The sequence below is a fragment of the Myxine glutinosa genome, chromosome 9 (assembly GCF_964187855.1).
Source record: "Myxine glutinosa chromosome 9, kmMyxGlut1.1, whole genome shotgun sequence".
Classification (NCBI taxonomy): Eukaryota; Metazoa; Chordata; class Myxini; order Myxiniformes; family Myxinidae; genus Myxine; species Myxine glutinosa.
Window position 1 is genome coordinate 97,070,931 of NC_136269.1, and position 16,283 is coordinate 97,087,213.

Sequence of the window (16,283 nt, forward strand, 5' to 3'; positions counted from 1 at the left end):
CTACAAATACACTTTCTGTCCCAGGCTCATTCTAATTTATAGTGGTGTGTGCTACTTGAAGGCAGTGTGGGACTCACCCTGAGAAAAGGGGGTGGTCAGGGTCAGGTCAGGGTGTATAAGCAGCACGCTTGCTTACTTACTTTCCAAACATTCAAAATATTCCCTTTACCACTATATTTTGTTTTCCTATTGTACGGTACAGTATTTAATAACGTTATATTGTAATGAAACGAGTAACTGGTGTAAGTAAACTAAACTTAGAACTAAGATAGCAAGATAGAACGCTAAGATAGCAAGGAGTGTAACATGGTGTCAGGGACTAGACCACTTTCAAGAAGACAAGACCACTTGCTACCCACACTTTAGGCAGGGATTTGTAATTTGTTCATTGTGCTGGAGATAACTCACCTACTCTTCACAAAAGACGTCGTGGGATCTTGAAAATCTACCAGTACTGCCAAATGGTCTTCCTGTTTGTCGTCGTTTCTGATGCACGGCGCACACTTTGATGCCTCACCGTGCCTGTGAAACACCAGGGAGGCAGTTTATAGGCCAATTTCGAGTTTTGAGCCCAGGGTTTAAATATACTATACTATAGGCCTAACAATATGCCTGGTGTTGGCTTAGCGGTTATGGTGCCAGCTTGGGATCCCAGGATCCTGGGTTCAAATCCCGGTCGATCACTGAATAACGCCAGGGGGGTTGACTCAGCCTGTCTTCCTTCCGAGGTCAGCAAATTGAGTACCAGTTTCACTGGTAATTGCCTGTGTGTCACAAGAGGCGACTAACAGGGTTGGTGGCAGGAAGGGCATCCGGCCATAAAACATTGCTTCAAAAAGGGGACACCGGTGCCCGAAAAAGGCCAACCCCTGCTCTGTGGGGAAAAATGGCCTCTAAAGGTGGTTCATCCATTTTCCCTTCTATACTGACACATGAGAAACATTCCCATAACATGATGCTGCCACCACCATGCTTCACAGTAGAGATGGTGCTCTTTGGGTAATGTGCTGTTTTGGATTTGCACAAAATATAATGTCAAAAAATTCCATCTTGGTTTAGTCAGACCACAAAACCTTTTGCCACATAGCTTCAGAATCTCCAGAGTGTTTTTTTTGCATACCTCAAGCAGGACTCAAGGTGGTTTTTTTTTTAGTAATGGTGTCATTCTTGTACAGGCCAGACTTGTTGAGTGTTTGGGATATTGTTGTCACATGCACACAGCGACCAGTCTTTGCCATAAAGGACTGTAGCTCTTTCAAAGTTGCCATTGGCCTCTTGAAGGCCTCTTTGATCAGTCTCCTCCTTGCTTGGTCATCCAGTTTGGAGGGACAGCCTGATCTATGCAGGGTCTTGGTAGTACCATTCACCTGCCACTTCTTAATGATTGCCTTGACTGTGCTCCAAGGTGCCTTGACTGTGCTTCAAGACTTGAAAATATTTTAATACCCATCCCCTGATCTGTGCCTTTCCACAACTTTATCACGGAGGTCTTTTGAAAGCTCCATGGTTCTCATGGTTGAGTCTTTGCTGTGAAATGCACTACCCAGCAAAGGAAACCGAGAGGAACAGCTGATTTTATTCTGAAACTAGAACGGCACTCGGTAGAGAGCATACCTCTGCCAGGTGAACAGTTTATGTTTTGTATCCCAGAGTAGACCAGAAAATCACAATACAGAATAACATTTAATCAAAATCATCCGTCAAATCAAAATCAAATACGTATCCGTATTTGGATCTTCATCAAAATCGAATCGATTAGTCCTTGTCACACACCCAATCTATTCACCAAGTTTCGTCCAAATCCATCCATAACTTTTTGAGATATCCTTCTATGTATCGTTTTTGGCCCTATCTCCCAATGGTGAAGATTCACTTAAAAGATTAAATAATTCTCATATCCGAATCCATATTCAGATCTTCACCAAAATCTAATTGTCCTCGTCAGACACACAACCTCTCCAACAAGCTTCATCCAAATCCATCTATAACTTTTTGAGATATACTGCTATATATGTATATCGTTTTTGTCCCTATCTCCCAATGGTGAAGAATCACTTAAAAATTCTAGTAGCTGGATCCAAATCCTGATCTTCACCAAAATCTAATCATTTAGTCTGTGTCACATATGCTAAATCACTGCCAAACTGACGGAATCCGTCCACAACTTTTTGAGATATCTTGTTCACAAACGGACAGACAAAGAAACTAGAAATCAGTCAGAGACCGAGGACTTGCCGGAACGTACTTTTTATCAGCCATTTTGGATCAAAATGGCGGGAAATCTATATCTATACATGTATACTCTTGCCGGTGGTGTATAACTAGCAGCATAGCCAGCATAGCTATTTGGGCAGTGTATAAGCTAACAGATCGCTGTCTACATTGATCTTGCCAAGGCTGTAACACCTATCGGCTCAAAATCCTTTTAACTGTTGACTTGGTAGTTTTTACAATGAAGGAAACACATATCGGGAGTACATACGACATAGCGATTGTGAATGTGACAGCTCTGAGGCGTGTTTCGCTTCGCATCGCAGTGACAGCGATGTGTAACTGCAATGTGTAACCGCGTGAGGATCCGTTGCCTAGTAACCAATGACAGTTTCCACGATTTTCACGTTTTGGGTGACCTTGAGCTTGACCTTGGGCCCGAGAGAGTTAAAATTTGGGCACAGTCTATTCCAAGGCAAGGCAAATATGTGTGTAAAGTATGGCGATGCTATGTGCAACGATGTAGACGTAGTACTGCGCACAAACAGACAAACAGACAAACCAACATACTTACCGGAATTTTTTCTGGCAAGTAACAAACAAACAGACAGACAGACAGACAGGGGTGAAAACATAACCTCCATCCACCTTTGTTACTTTTGTTTGGACGGCAGAGGTAATAATCAGAATCGCTAAAATTTAACAAAGGTAGAGGCGAATTAACTTGGTGTGTGTTTTTGAAGGTGATTGGTTACACCTGTGCTAATTTACTTATAACTAGGGCATGCCCGTACTATATATACTAGGGCATGCCCGTACTATATATAAGCTAGGACGTGCCCGTACGTGGGTGCCCGTTCCTTGCCAAAAAAAAAAAAAAAAAAAAATTTGTGTAGGGGTGTGTGTGTGTAAACATCCTAGGGCGTGCCCGTACGTGGGGGCAAAAAAACATGCGTGCAAACAACAACAGCAAAAAAAAACTTTGAAACCACGTGGCAGTAACGACCACAGAACCCCCCCCCTCTATTTACATGAATGGTTTGGTCCATTCGCAACGACCACAGAACCCCCCCCTCTATTTACATGCAATGGTTTGGTCCATTCGCAACGCCAAAGCGAACGGCGAACGGCTAAATCGCCATAGCTCGGTAAGTACTTGTCCGATTAATTTCAAACCTTGAAAAGGCACATCCTCGGGTCCCCAGCAATATACCTGGCAAGTTTAAAGTATATCGGACCCGTGGTTGTCGAGAAACAGCGGTCACAGACAAACAAACGTACAAACGTACAGAGATTACTGGAATTATAGATAGATATCTAAAATTATATCCCCCCCCTCTATTTACATGAAATGGTTTGGTCCATTCGCAAAGCCAAAGCGAACGGCTTGCGAGTACGGTGACAACCCCCCCCCCCCCCTCTATTTACATGAAATGGTTTGGTCCAAAGCGAACGGCTTGCGAGTACGGTGACAATCCCCCCCCTCTATTTACATGAAATGGTTTGGTCCAAAGCGAACGGCTTGCGAGTACGGTGACAATCCCCCCCCCCTCTATTTACATGAAATGGTTTGGTCCAAAGCGAACGGCTTGCGGAGTTTGGTAAAGAAATCGCCATAGCGTGCACAAACGCGCAGGAAAGCGAAAGAATCGCAAATTAGTTTTAATTAGTTTTAAAACATAGTTTAACGCCAACATAGCGGCAACATAGTTTGCCAACGTGAAATAAATGAATACGCTCTCAAATGTGCCGTCCGAGGCAGAGTCTGTTCGCCACGTTCGGCACACGTGATAGCTCGCTGCTCTCTGATTGGTTGAATCGTTTTTTGGACATAGCTCGGTAACTACTTGTCCGATTAATATGAAACCTTGAAAAGGCACATCCTCAGGTCCCCAGAAATATACCTGGCAAGTTTCAAGTATATCGGACCCGTGGTTGTCGAGAAACAGCGGTCACAGACACACACACAGAGATTACTGGCATTATAGATAGACTAGGGCATGCCCGTACTATATCTATATCTAAAATTATATCCCCCCCCTCTATTTACATGAAATGGTTTGGTCCAAAGCGAACGGCTTGCGAGTGGTGACAATCCCCCCCCTCTATTTACATGCAATGGTTTGGTCCAAAGCGAACGGCTTCCGGAGTTTGGTAAAGAAATCGCCATCGCGTGCACAAACGCGCAGGAAAGCGAATGAATCGCAAATTCGTTTTTATTAGTTGTAAAACATAGTTTAACGCCAACATAGTTTGCAAACGTGAAATAAATGAATACGCTCTCAAATGTGCCATCCGAGGCAGAGTGTGCCCGCCACGTTCGGCACACGCGATCGTTCGCTGCTCTCTGATTGGTTGAATCGTTTTTTGGACATAGCTCGGTAAGTAATTGTCCGATTAATATGAAACCTTGAAAAGGCACATCCTCGGGTCCCCAGCAATATACCTGGCAAGTTAAAAGTATATCGGACCCGTGGTTGTCGAGAAACAGCGGTCACAGACAAACGTACAGACAGAGATTACTGGAATTATAGATAGATAATTGCTATTATAAGGGGGTGGAGACTTATCCAACCAATATATGCTAGTTTTGTATTTTTAATTTATTTTCTGAAATTGTTGAATTTGTTTTTCACTTAGAAGTGTCGGTTACGATGTGTAAATAAAGGTGGAAAAAGTCTGACTTAATGCACTTTAATTCCAGGTTATAAGGCAACAAAAGGTGAAAACTTGAAAGGGGGTGCAGACTTTATATAGGCACCGTATGCAGATTTTTTTTTTTGTAATCCGACCAAAGTAATATAAAGTATAATCTTGTAAATATGGGCTAGCCCATAGCTATTTGGGCAGTGTATAAACTAACAGATCGCTGTCTACATTGATCTTGCCAAGGCTGTAACACCTATCGGCTCAAAATCCTTTTAACTGGTCACTCCGTCTACAGGTCACTGCCTACAGGTCACTCCGTACATCAAATATACTAAAGCCGTGGGGGCTTTAGTATTTCTGTATTTTTCTTCTTGTTCATTTTCAGTTATGTCTTGGTTTTATCATCCATAATAACTAATTAAATAACAAATAATGACATAAAATATCAACTATGTCATCCACCCTTCCTTCTCTGAATCTCCATCCATATTCTTCACTGCCCCCTTGTACTCACAAGAGTTAGAATGTATGTTTCTTTTGAAATTGAATGATGTACTATTTGTTATTTAATGCACAAGAAACTTGATTGACTTCAATTGACACTTTTACTGAAACTTCACTCACAAATAGAGATGACTTTATTTCTTCATTAACTCTCCCAAGCCCACCTGTCTGTGTTTCCAGTTTTTCCTTCCACTTCTCTGATTGAGAGTTTGTGCCTGCATCTATCTCGTTCACCCCTCGTTTTTCCTCACATCCATTATTTCCCCAAGTCTCCCTCAATTTGTCCCTCAACTCTCCTGTTGGTGTATTCCCTCCTCTACTTCTCTCTGTACTGTTTTGTTTTCGTTCTGGTACATCTTGATACGTTCTGTGTTCTAGCTCCTCCATGAGCCTCGACACTGTGTACAAAAAAAGAAGTAATCTATATAGGTGATGCCAAACTCATCTGTTTCCAAACATGGAAATGACCCCAAGGTCACTTATTCTGCCGACAAAATCGAACTTCATGCAACTGCGATGACCTCTATGATCTTGCTTACGGTAATTGGTTGATTCTGTACAAGCATAGATTTCACTGAAAGGGAAATTCATTGAGTATTTTTTATCATATATAGTATGAGTTTACACCCCACCACACCTCTTAAATCCAGTCGGTGTTTGCTAATCCTGTTTTTTGAATTCACATAATTGGTCCTCAAGTTGTGCCATGCACCTGCAAGGGAAGTCAAAATGGTAATGCTGAGCACCCGGTGCCATCTCACTGGATTACTCTTAAAACTATCTTTGTTCCACTGTTGTGCCCAATCAAATTGTTTTGAAATTTCCACTTAAAAGCACACATATGGCACAGACATATTATAAAGGCAGAAACGGTGAAATATTTAGGCCAGTGTACAGGAACACAATGACCTGTACTTTCCAAGGGTGCAATGGTTTTTTTTTTTGTTGCAATTTTTGCAATTTCCAAGGGTGCAATTGCATCCATAACCCAAAGGAAGATGCGATGTCTGGCTTTACAAATCTATGTAAAGGACAATGTTCTCCAAGACACAGCATGGTCTGGCAACTGAATCTAAACAGCAGTTTGTAGTTAGTTACGTCTGACCTCCTTGGGAGTCATATTTCGAGACTACACTGATCAAGGGAGAGCACACCATCAATTGAGCCACCCTGCTGATCTCGGTGGTTGAGAACATACATGTTCAGGCTGTTAAAATGAATGTTGGAACAAGATATGCACTCACAATGGAAACATGGTTTTTTATTTTTCACTAGCGGGGTCACCCGTGGGATTCCCGCATGGATGTGTACGGCGAATTTTAAATACTAGGGCATGCCCGTACTATATCTATATCTAAAATTATATCCCCCCCCTCTATTTACATGAAATGGTTTGGTCCAAAGCGAACGGCTTGCGAGTGGTGACAATCCCCCCCCTCTATTTACATGCAATGGTTTGGTCCAAAGCGAACGGCTTCCGGAGTTTGGTAAAGAAATCGCCATCGCGTGCACAAACGCGCAGGAAAGCGAATGAATCGCAAATTCGTTTTTATTAGTTGTAAAACATAGTTTAACGCCAACATAGTTTGCAAACGTGAAATAAATGAATACGCTCTCAAATGTGCCATCCGAGGCAGAGTGTGCCCGCCACGTTCGGCACACGCGATCGTTCGCTGCTCTCTGATTGGTTGAATCGTTTTTTGGACATAGCTCGGTAAGTAATTGTCCGATTAATATGAAACCTTGAAAAGGCACATCCTCGGGTCCCCAGCAATATACCTGGCAAGTTAAAAGTATATCGGACCCGTGGTTGTCGAGAAACAGCGGTCACAGACAAACAAACAAACGTACAGACGTACAGACAGACAGACAGAGATTACTGGAATTATAGATAGATATGTCGACTGTTATTTTAGGCGGTGTATTTTCGTTTATCATCATGGCGCGATTTAAAAAAATATATCTCTGCATTTTCCTCTCCAATACCTCCTCACACTTTACACACACACCGGCCCATGTTTACATATACACACACACACACATATACACCCACACACATATACACATACACACACACGTACATCGACACACATGCACACACACACACACACACACGTACAAGAACACATATACACATATGCACATATGCAAATATGTATACAACATATGTATCCACATATACACATATATACACATATATACATCTCCACACACACACACACACACACACACACACACACACACACAACAGACACACACACACACACGTACAGACACATATACACACAAACACACACACACAGACATGTATATACACATACAACAACAACATGCATTTTAAGGCCATTTTCCCTGCTAGAGCGGGGGGTTAGCCTACATACACATACACACACTATATACACACACACACATATTCCACGCGCACACGCGCACACACACACACACACACACACACACACACACACACACACACACACACGTACACACGTACACACACGTACACATGTCCCACATGTATATATCCCACATCCCACATGTATATACATGTTTAAAGTGTACGTGCCCTTCCCCCCTCCCCCGCCCGGCAACGCTGGGTACTTCTGCTGGTAACGAATAAAATAAAAACGAAGAAATAGGTGGAATTGGCTGAAATTCGCTCGGTGAATTCACGCGGTGTATTCGGTTCGGCTCGGTTCACTCGGTTTAAAGAAAAAGCGATAATGTCGACATGTTGCTGTCTGTGTCATGTTGGGCGGTGTATGATACTCGTTGGCTGTTGGGCGGTGTATGATACTTGTTGGCTGTTGGGCGTGTTGTGCGGTGATATGGTGTATTTTAAAAAATATATCTCTGCATTTTCCCGCGTTGGTGACACCGAGTCGTTCTTCATCGATCGTCTCATTCATTTTGGGAAATGGAAGTTTCCACGCAACGCATTGAATTGTCACGATCCTCAAGAGAATTTGTCTCGTAAATCATCAAATGATAAATGGCAAGTAAATTATATTGTGAAAATTAAAGATTTCAAATAAAACCTATTTAAAGTGTATGCGCACATAACTAATTAAAAAAACGAAGAAATATCTCTCGGTAATTTCCTGAAACATATTTTACTTCCGGCTAATATGTTGAATGAAATAAAAACGAAGAAATATATGTCGGCATCATTGTTGACGTTTTTGTGACGACTATCATCAAACGAAATAGTAATATATCATAACGGAAAAGCAAAAGCTGAATTTTTTAATATATATCGACACAATGCCGGCGGTGTCATGTTGGGCGGTGTATGATACACCATGACGCGATTTTAAAAAATATATCTCTGCATTTTCCCGCGTGTGTGGAATGTTCTCAATTATTGCTGACACCGAGTCACAAAACCATCGATAAAATGAAATCATATGGTGAGTTAGATTGGAGATAAAGGCGTGAGAGAGACTCAATGGCCTTGAAGTTACAGGCCTTTGAGAATATCATTTCGGTTCTATAAACGGCAACTTTCATCGGATTTTCTCCCGTTTTTTTTCAAACCGAGTCTAAAACTATGTTAGCGACTGTGAAAAATGAAATGATTTATCGAATTTGATTTGAAATAAAACTGGGGGAGAGCAAGACACCACGGGCCTACAAAACAGGACTCAAAGCTATGCGAGTTAATAAAATGGTGGATATTTGTTTATAGCCACTCCCAGAATGGGTGGAGCTATGGGTGGAGCTACTCTGCAAACCGAGTAAGCCACACCCCGGACAGACACCCAACAGATAGACAGACAGACAGACAGAATCATCTACGGCTATTATAATATAGATTATTACCTCCGTCACCAAAGGTGGATGGAGGTTACGTTTTCACCCCTGTCTGTTTGTTTGCTTGTTACTTGCGAAAATCGAAGATTTAAAAAGTATATTGGTTGGTCTTGTGCATTATTCTGTCTATTTGTCTGATGATTTGTCAGTCGCCTACAGGTCACAATTTTCAACCGATATTCACAAACTTCACCAAACGGTAGAGTTGGTCATAAGCAAGAGGTCTATTGCTTTTGGGGTCAAAAGGTCAATAGGTCAACATAGGCTAAAAGTCACCTTTGTCAACTTTCTAAAATCCTCAATTTTCATCCAATTGACTTGGAATTTGAAGAGGATTTGCATATCTGGTCAATAAATTCAACCACCAAGTATTTTTGAGGTCAACATAGGCCAAAAGGTCAACATAGGCCAAAATATCAACATGGGCCAGATTTCTAAAATCCTCAATTTTCATCCGATTTACTTGAAATTTTAAAAGGATTTGCATATCTGGACACTGCATTCAGCTACCAAGACCCAAAATATCCTGAAGACCCAAAAGACCCCGAGGATACAAAAGACACAGAGGACACAAAATACCCCAAGTACCCAGAAGATCCCCAAGGACTCTGAAGACCGAGAATACCCCGAATACCCAAAATACACAAGACCGAAAAGACCTTGAAGATCCAATGGGCCACGAAGACCCAAAAGACCCCGAAGACCCAAAAGACCGTGAAGACTGTTAAAGACCCAAAATACCACAAATACACAAAATATCGCAAAAACCCTTCAAGACCCAAAAATACCCCAAATACCCTTAAAGACAATTCAACACCCAATATACCCCAAATACCCAAAATACCCCAAAGACCCTTAAATACCCTGAAGATCCCAAGGACCCAAATGACCCAGAGGACTTAAAAGACCGAAAAAACCCCAAAAGACACAAAAGACCCTGAAGACCCAAAATTCCCCAGAGACCCATAAATAACCCGAATACCCCAAAAACCCCAAGACCCTTAAACACCCTGAAGACTGTTAAACACCCAAAATACCCCCAAAGACTTTTAATTTTAATTTTAATTTAAATTAAAAGATTTTAATTAAAAGACTTTCAATCCCACTCCTCCCTCTAGGTCTTTAAAACAGCTGTTCACCACCATCTCTTATCTTCCCCCATCCAAAACCTTGATCTTTTCTACCCCCGCTAATGTCACCCCAAATCCACTTTTTTGAAATACCAACTTCTTTCCTGGAAGTCCTTGGTGTCCTTGCGTTTTATACTTCTCCCACCCCCCCCCCCCCTTCCCACGCCTCCTCCCCCCAAGCCCTCTCCCTCCCACACATCCCCCGATGTCCCTGCTCTCAAATGTTGTGTTTGTGTGCTTCCCCTTCTCTCCCCATCTTGTCTACCGCTCCCCTTTTTATATACTTTGTTTGTTTGTCTGTTTGATTTGTTTGTGTGATAAATGTTAGCTCTTTCACGAGCCTCGATTCTGTATACAAAAAAAAAAAAAAAAAAAAAAAAAAAATACCCCCAAAGACCGAAAATATCAAAAAGACCCTGAAGACTGAAAATACTCCAAAGACCTTTAAATACCTCAAAGACTGAAAAGATTGAAAAGACCCCAGAAACCTTAAAGAGCGAAAAGAGCCTGAAGACCCAAAATATCCCAGTTACTGAAAGGATCAAAAAGACCCAGAAGACCGAAAAGACCCCAAAGACCCAAGAGACACCAAGACCCAAAATATCCCAAAGACCCTTAAAGAACGCAAAGACCCCAAAAAAAAACAAAGACCAAAAAGATCGAAAATATCCAGAAGACCGAAAGGACCCCCCGAAGACCCAAAATATGCCGAAGACCCAAAATATGCCGAAGACCCTTAAAGACCAGAAAGACACAAACAATCCAAAAGACCCTGAGGACCAAGTGGACCCCAAAGACCTTAAATACCCTGAAGACCCTTAAATGCCCAAAATATCCAGATTGAGGACCCAAAAGACCTAGAGGACCCAAAAGACTCAAATGACCTAAAAGACGTCGATGAACCAGAAGGCACAAAAGATGCTGAAGATCCTGAAGACCCAAAAGACCCCAAGGACACAACATACCCCAAGGACACAAAACACCCCAAGGACACAAAAGACCCCAAGGATTCCGAAGACCCAAAGGAAGAGTAATTATGCCTCTTACATTGGAATTGTGGACGGTGGCTTGAAAACTGAGCCTCAAGGTCGGTGTACAGAAGCGGTATTTTTTAATCACAATAAATACAAGGCACCGGGAGGTTAAATTTGCTGCGCGTGATATGAAAAGCGCGCAGAGTAAAACAAGTGTTCATTTACGTCTGTATAATATCTTATAAATAAAGATGATATAAGCACCCCCTAACAAGAGGCCCAGACTTCAGACTTTGGCATGCTCACGCGGCTGTACCGTCAAAAACTGTTCCAACCTGTCATTGTTGATGGGCTTTATACAGGTATATATATATATATATATATATATATATATATATATATATATATATATATATATATACAGTATATATATATATATATATATATATATATACAGTATATATATATTATATATATATATATAATATATATATATATATATATATATATATATATATATATATATATATATATATATATATATATATATATATATATATATATATATATATATGTATATATATATATATATATATATATATTAATTATACCGATGTGGCTGTCAAGATAGCTTAGAGGTACGAACACTCGCCTTTCAACCATTTAGCCTGGGTTTGAATTTCGACCCAGCTGCAGTGCATTCAGAAAGTATTCAGACCCCTTCACATTTTTCACATTTTGTTATGTTGCAGCCTTATGCTGAAATCATTTAAATTCATTTTTTCCCTCATCAATCTACACTCAATACCCCATAATGGCAAAGAGAAAACAGGATTTTAGAAAGTTTTGCAAATTTATTAAAAAGAAAAAACTGAAATATCACATTGACATAAGTATTCATACCCTTTGCTATGACACTTGAAATTTAGCTCAGGTGCCTCCCATTTCTCTTGATCATCTTTGAAATGTTTCTACACCTTGATTGGAGTCCTCTCAGACTCAGAAAGGACTCTCAGACTGTGAGAAACAAGATTCTGTTAGAGTCGGGTTAGTCTGAGAGTCCTTTCAGTGCTTTTTTGCAAACTCCAAGTGGGCTTTCATGTGTCTTTCACCGAGGAAAGGCTTCCGTCTGGCCACTCTGCCATAAAGCCCAGATCGGTGGAGTGTTGCAGTGATGGTTGTCGCTCTGGAAGTTTCTCCCATCTCCACACAGGATCTCTGGAGCTCAGCCAGTGACCATCGGGTTCTTGGTCACATCTCTTACCAAGGCCCTTCTCCCCCGATTGCTCAGTTTGGCCAGGCGGCCAGCTCTAGTAAGAGTCCTGGTTGTTCCAAACTTCTTCCATTTAAGAATTATGGAGGCCACTGTGCTCTTGGGAACCTTCAATGCAGCAGAATTTTTTTTGTAGGCTTCCCCAGATCTGTGCCTCGACACAATCCTGTCTGAGCTCTGCAGGCAGTTCCTTCGACGTCATGGTTTGGTTTTTGCTCTGATATGCATTGTCAGCTGTGAGACCTTACATAGGCAGGTGTGTGCCTTTCCAAATCATGTCCAATCAATTGAATTTACCACAGGTGGACTCCAATCAAGGTGTAGAAACATCTCAAAGATGATCAAGAGAAATGGGAGGCACCCGAGCTAAATTTCAAGTGTCATAGCAAAGGGTCTGAATACTTCTGTCAATGTGACATTTCAGTTTTTTCTTTTTAATAAATTTGCAAAACTTTCTAAAATCCTGTTTTCTCTTTGTCATTATGGGGTATTGAGTGCAGATTGATGAGGGAAAAAATGAATTTAAACGATTTCAGCATAAGGCTGCAACATAACAAAATGTGAAAAAAGTGAAGGGGTCTGAATACTTTCTGAATGTACTGTATGTGGCCTCCTGTCTGTCAGAATTAGTTGGTGGGCGTTGATGTCCTTTGTGATGGTGTCCGTTAATAAGAGTAAGTGTGCAGTTATTGTCGGCATCCTGAAAAAATCACAAATTTATTATCACCTTCAGTGGGACGTCAGGTCTGGTCAGCCAGTTCGTAAAAGATGTGGGCCATAAGCCAGGCAATCCCACCTGAAGGTGGGAATAATTGGGGCTGTTTAAGTAGTAGTAGTAGTAGTAGTAGTAGTAGTAGTAGTAGTAGTAGTAGTAGTAGTAGTAGTAGGAGTCGTAGTCGCAGTCGTCGTAGTCGGAGTTTGTATTGACAGTCCTTTGTTGTATCATGTTTTTATACTGTTAAAATAAGCCCAAACCTGTCCAAATCCAGTTAAAACAACTCAACATTCTCCAAAGTGCTGTTTTGTTTACAAACCAAAGACACTACATTAACATAAGGAGTTGTGTACATAAGAATAAATAGTCAATATACTAGATCCATTATGTTTTTGAGATTTCGGTGGGATTGAAATTAAGGTGGGGTAAATGTGGTTTTCACTTTAGTTTCAAAACTGCAGATGCCTGGTATTGGCATGGTAATTTATATTGTTTTGGCGGTCGGAGGGAGGGTTGGGTTGAGGGGTTGGGGTGGTGTGTACATGGTGGGTGTGGGCATTTTCGATTGGTGCATATAAGGTGGTTGGAGTCAAAATCCCATCATATGCATACAATAAATAGATAGTGTTATGTGCTCCTCCCCAAACCCCCTGGTCACGGTGTACCTCCGAGCCCCGAGGAGTCACGGCAGAAAAATGTGTTATTCTGTATGTCAAAGATCAATGGTGAAGCCACACCAATTGTTACAAACAAACAAGTATTGTATTAAGATCACACAAGAATAACAGTACAACAACAATAGTAATCAATTGTACAACCAATATATATTTCCTATGATGGTACCATCAGGTTCGTACAATATAACTCGCTGTGCCCCAAGTGAGCGAAAAGAAGAAGATTCCCAATGTCTCTAATCCCGGCTTCAAGCCAAAGTTGATTCTGGCTTCAAGCCAAAGTCGATCCGCTCCAGCGATCGTCAGAACAATGTCCAATCGAGACCAGATTCCCGTTGGGTTGGCAGTTACAGTCCTGCTGCCAAAGCTGCGCAAAAGTGCCCTCAAGGCGACTGGGAAATCCAAAGGCGCCCTCCAGGCGACTGGGAAATCACACCCTCGGGTATGGTCGTTTCACGGCTCCAAATCGGCGAACTGCAGATTTACCTTCAAAATCCACGTTACACACACACACACACCAGATCAATGTCTGAATACGGTGAAAATGGTCGAAGCGAGATGAAACCTTGAGCGAAGCGCAAGTCCTGCGCGAGTCAAAATGGCGGACGGCCCGCTCTCGTGGCGTAACGGCACTCTGATGATTCTCTCCGGAATCAACCATGAAACCTGTCACGCAGGTTGATCTGTCACAGCGATAACAACTCTGTCGCAGGAATCCCTTTCCTGGGAAACCCGAAGTTCGCTAGTGACTCCCGTTCGCCAGCGTTTGCTCAAAACCTCAAGGCAGCTCGGCTTTCTTGTCAAACTCACTCGCGCCGCTTTCCTTTTTCTCTTCTTCCTCTTCTTCGTCATCCGGTTCCGGTTTCATTTAAAACATTAACTTTTTACCTTTTGAAAATAGCAATATCTATTTCCCTTAAATGAAAACAATAATAGTACATGGAATCAAAAATGTTTACAGTGGATGAAAACCACAACAATGGAAGTGACGAATCCGTAACAATAGGCTCTAAAATGCAACATCTGAAAATGTAATCATAATCATATAATGTAATGATTCTGTTGTTGAAATCTGGGTTTAGTTTTCTTTAAAAAATGGAACGTGTATACAAATATACTCGGCTGTTTTGATTGTTTTTGTGTGAACCGCACCATGAACTACAATACTCTGTATTTCCCAGTTTGTTTTCAACTTGTGCGTCCGATTTGTCATTATCTAGGGATGGCTCCATCTCGACCTTCTTTTGTGGGAGCAACGTTGGAGCTTCCGTCGGCCGTTTCCGAGGCCTGCTGCCCCATCGGCAAGTTACACTCAATCAACACACACACACACACACACACACACACACACACACACACACACACACACACACACACACACACACGCAGATATTTTGAGACCTGGCAGGGTTCCATTCCACCTTCTGAAACCCCCATGTGGAGATAACAACGAGCTACACACCTCTTCTGAGCCGAGCTCAAACAATTGCAGCCAGTACAACATAGGTGGAGACAAATAAAAACCTCCCCGATTTATCTTTTTCATCTTGGGTTGTGTTGAGGAATACATGATTTCCCACACACCTCAATCGATAGGCACATTCGACCGGACGTGGGTCGTCTCGCAAGCACTGAACTGATTACAAACTTACATGGAGTTTGTAATTTAGGGGTCTGATCACTGACGGCAACTGCACGGCGGTTTTATGAGGCACACAAATAGCAGGAGCCGAAGGAAAATATCGATGAAAGAACTCTTCTGGATAATCCGTTGTGCATTTAACATGCTTGCATTGCCATGGCAACAGAATTGTGTTGCGGAATTGTGTTTTTGTGTTTAACATGTGTGTTTAACATGCTACCATAATTTGCTGGGCTCAGTTGTTTGGATAAATAACATTTTCACACTTTATATTTGACTAGCAGAAGTACCCGGCATTGCCGGGTGGGGGAGGGGAGGGGAGGGGAGGGGGAAGAGGGGGGGAGGGGAGGAGAGGGGGGAGGGGGGGAGGGGGGGGAGGGGAGGAGAGGGGGGGAGGGAAGGAAGGAGAGGAGGGGAGGAGGGGGGGGGGGGGAGGGGAGGAGAGGGGGGGGGAGGGGAGGAGAGGGGGGGGGGAGGGGAGAAGAGGGAGGGGAGAAGAGGGGGGGGGGAAGTACCCGGCATTCTGTGTATAAACGTGAGGGAGAAGAGGGGGGAGGGGAGGGATGGGAGAGGAGAGGGGTGGGAGGGGGAGGGGGGAGGGGAAGAGGGGAGGGGGGAGGGGAAGAGGGGAGGGGGAGGGGAAGAGGGGAGGGGGAAAAGGGAGGGGGGAGGGGGAAAAGGGAGGGGGAGGGGGAAAAGGG

General features: G+C 42.4%; 1 protein-coding gene across 2 annotated transcripts in view; it reads left to right on the forward strand.

The window, feature by feature from the left end:
- LOC137435207 (E3 ubiquitin-protein ligase SIAH1A-like) overlaps positions 1-16,283 on the forward strand; it is a 32,623-nt gene that overhangs the window by 1,507 nt on the left and 14,833 nt on the right. For both annotated transcript variants that reach the window (XM_068128782.2, XM_078784550.1), the window contains one exon: positions 15,161-15,241. In XM_068128782.2, coding sequence (XP_067984883.2) covers positions 15,161-15,241 — 81 coding nt within the window. The remainder of the gene's footprint in view (positions 1-15,160; positions 15,242-16,283) is intronic.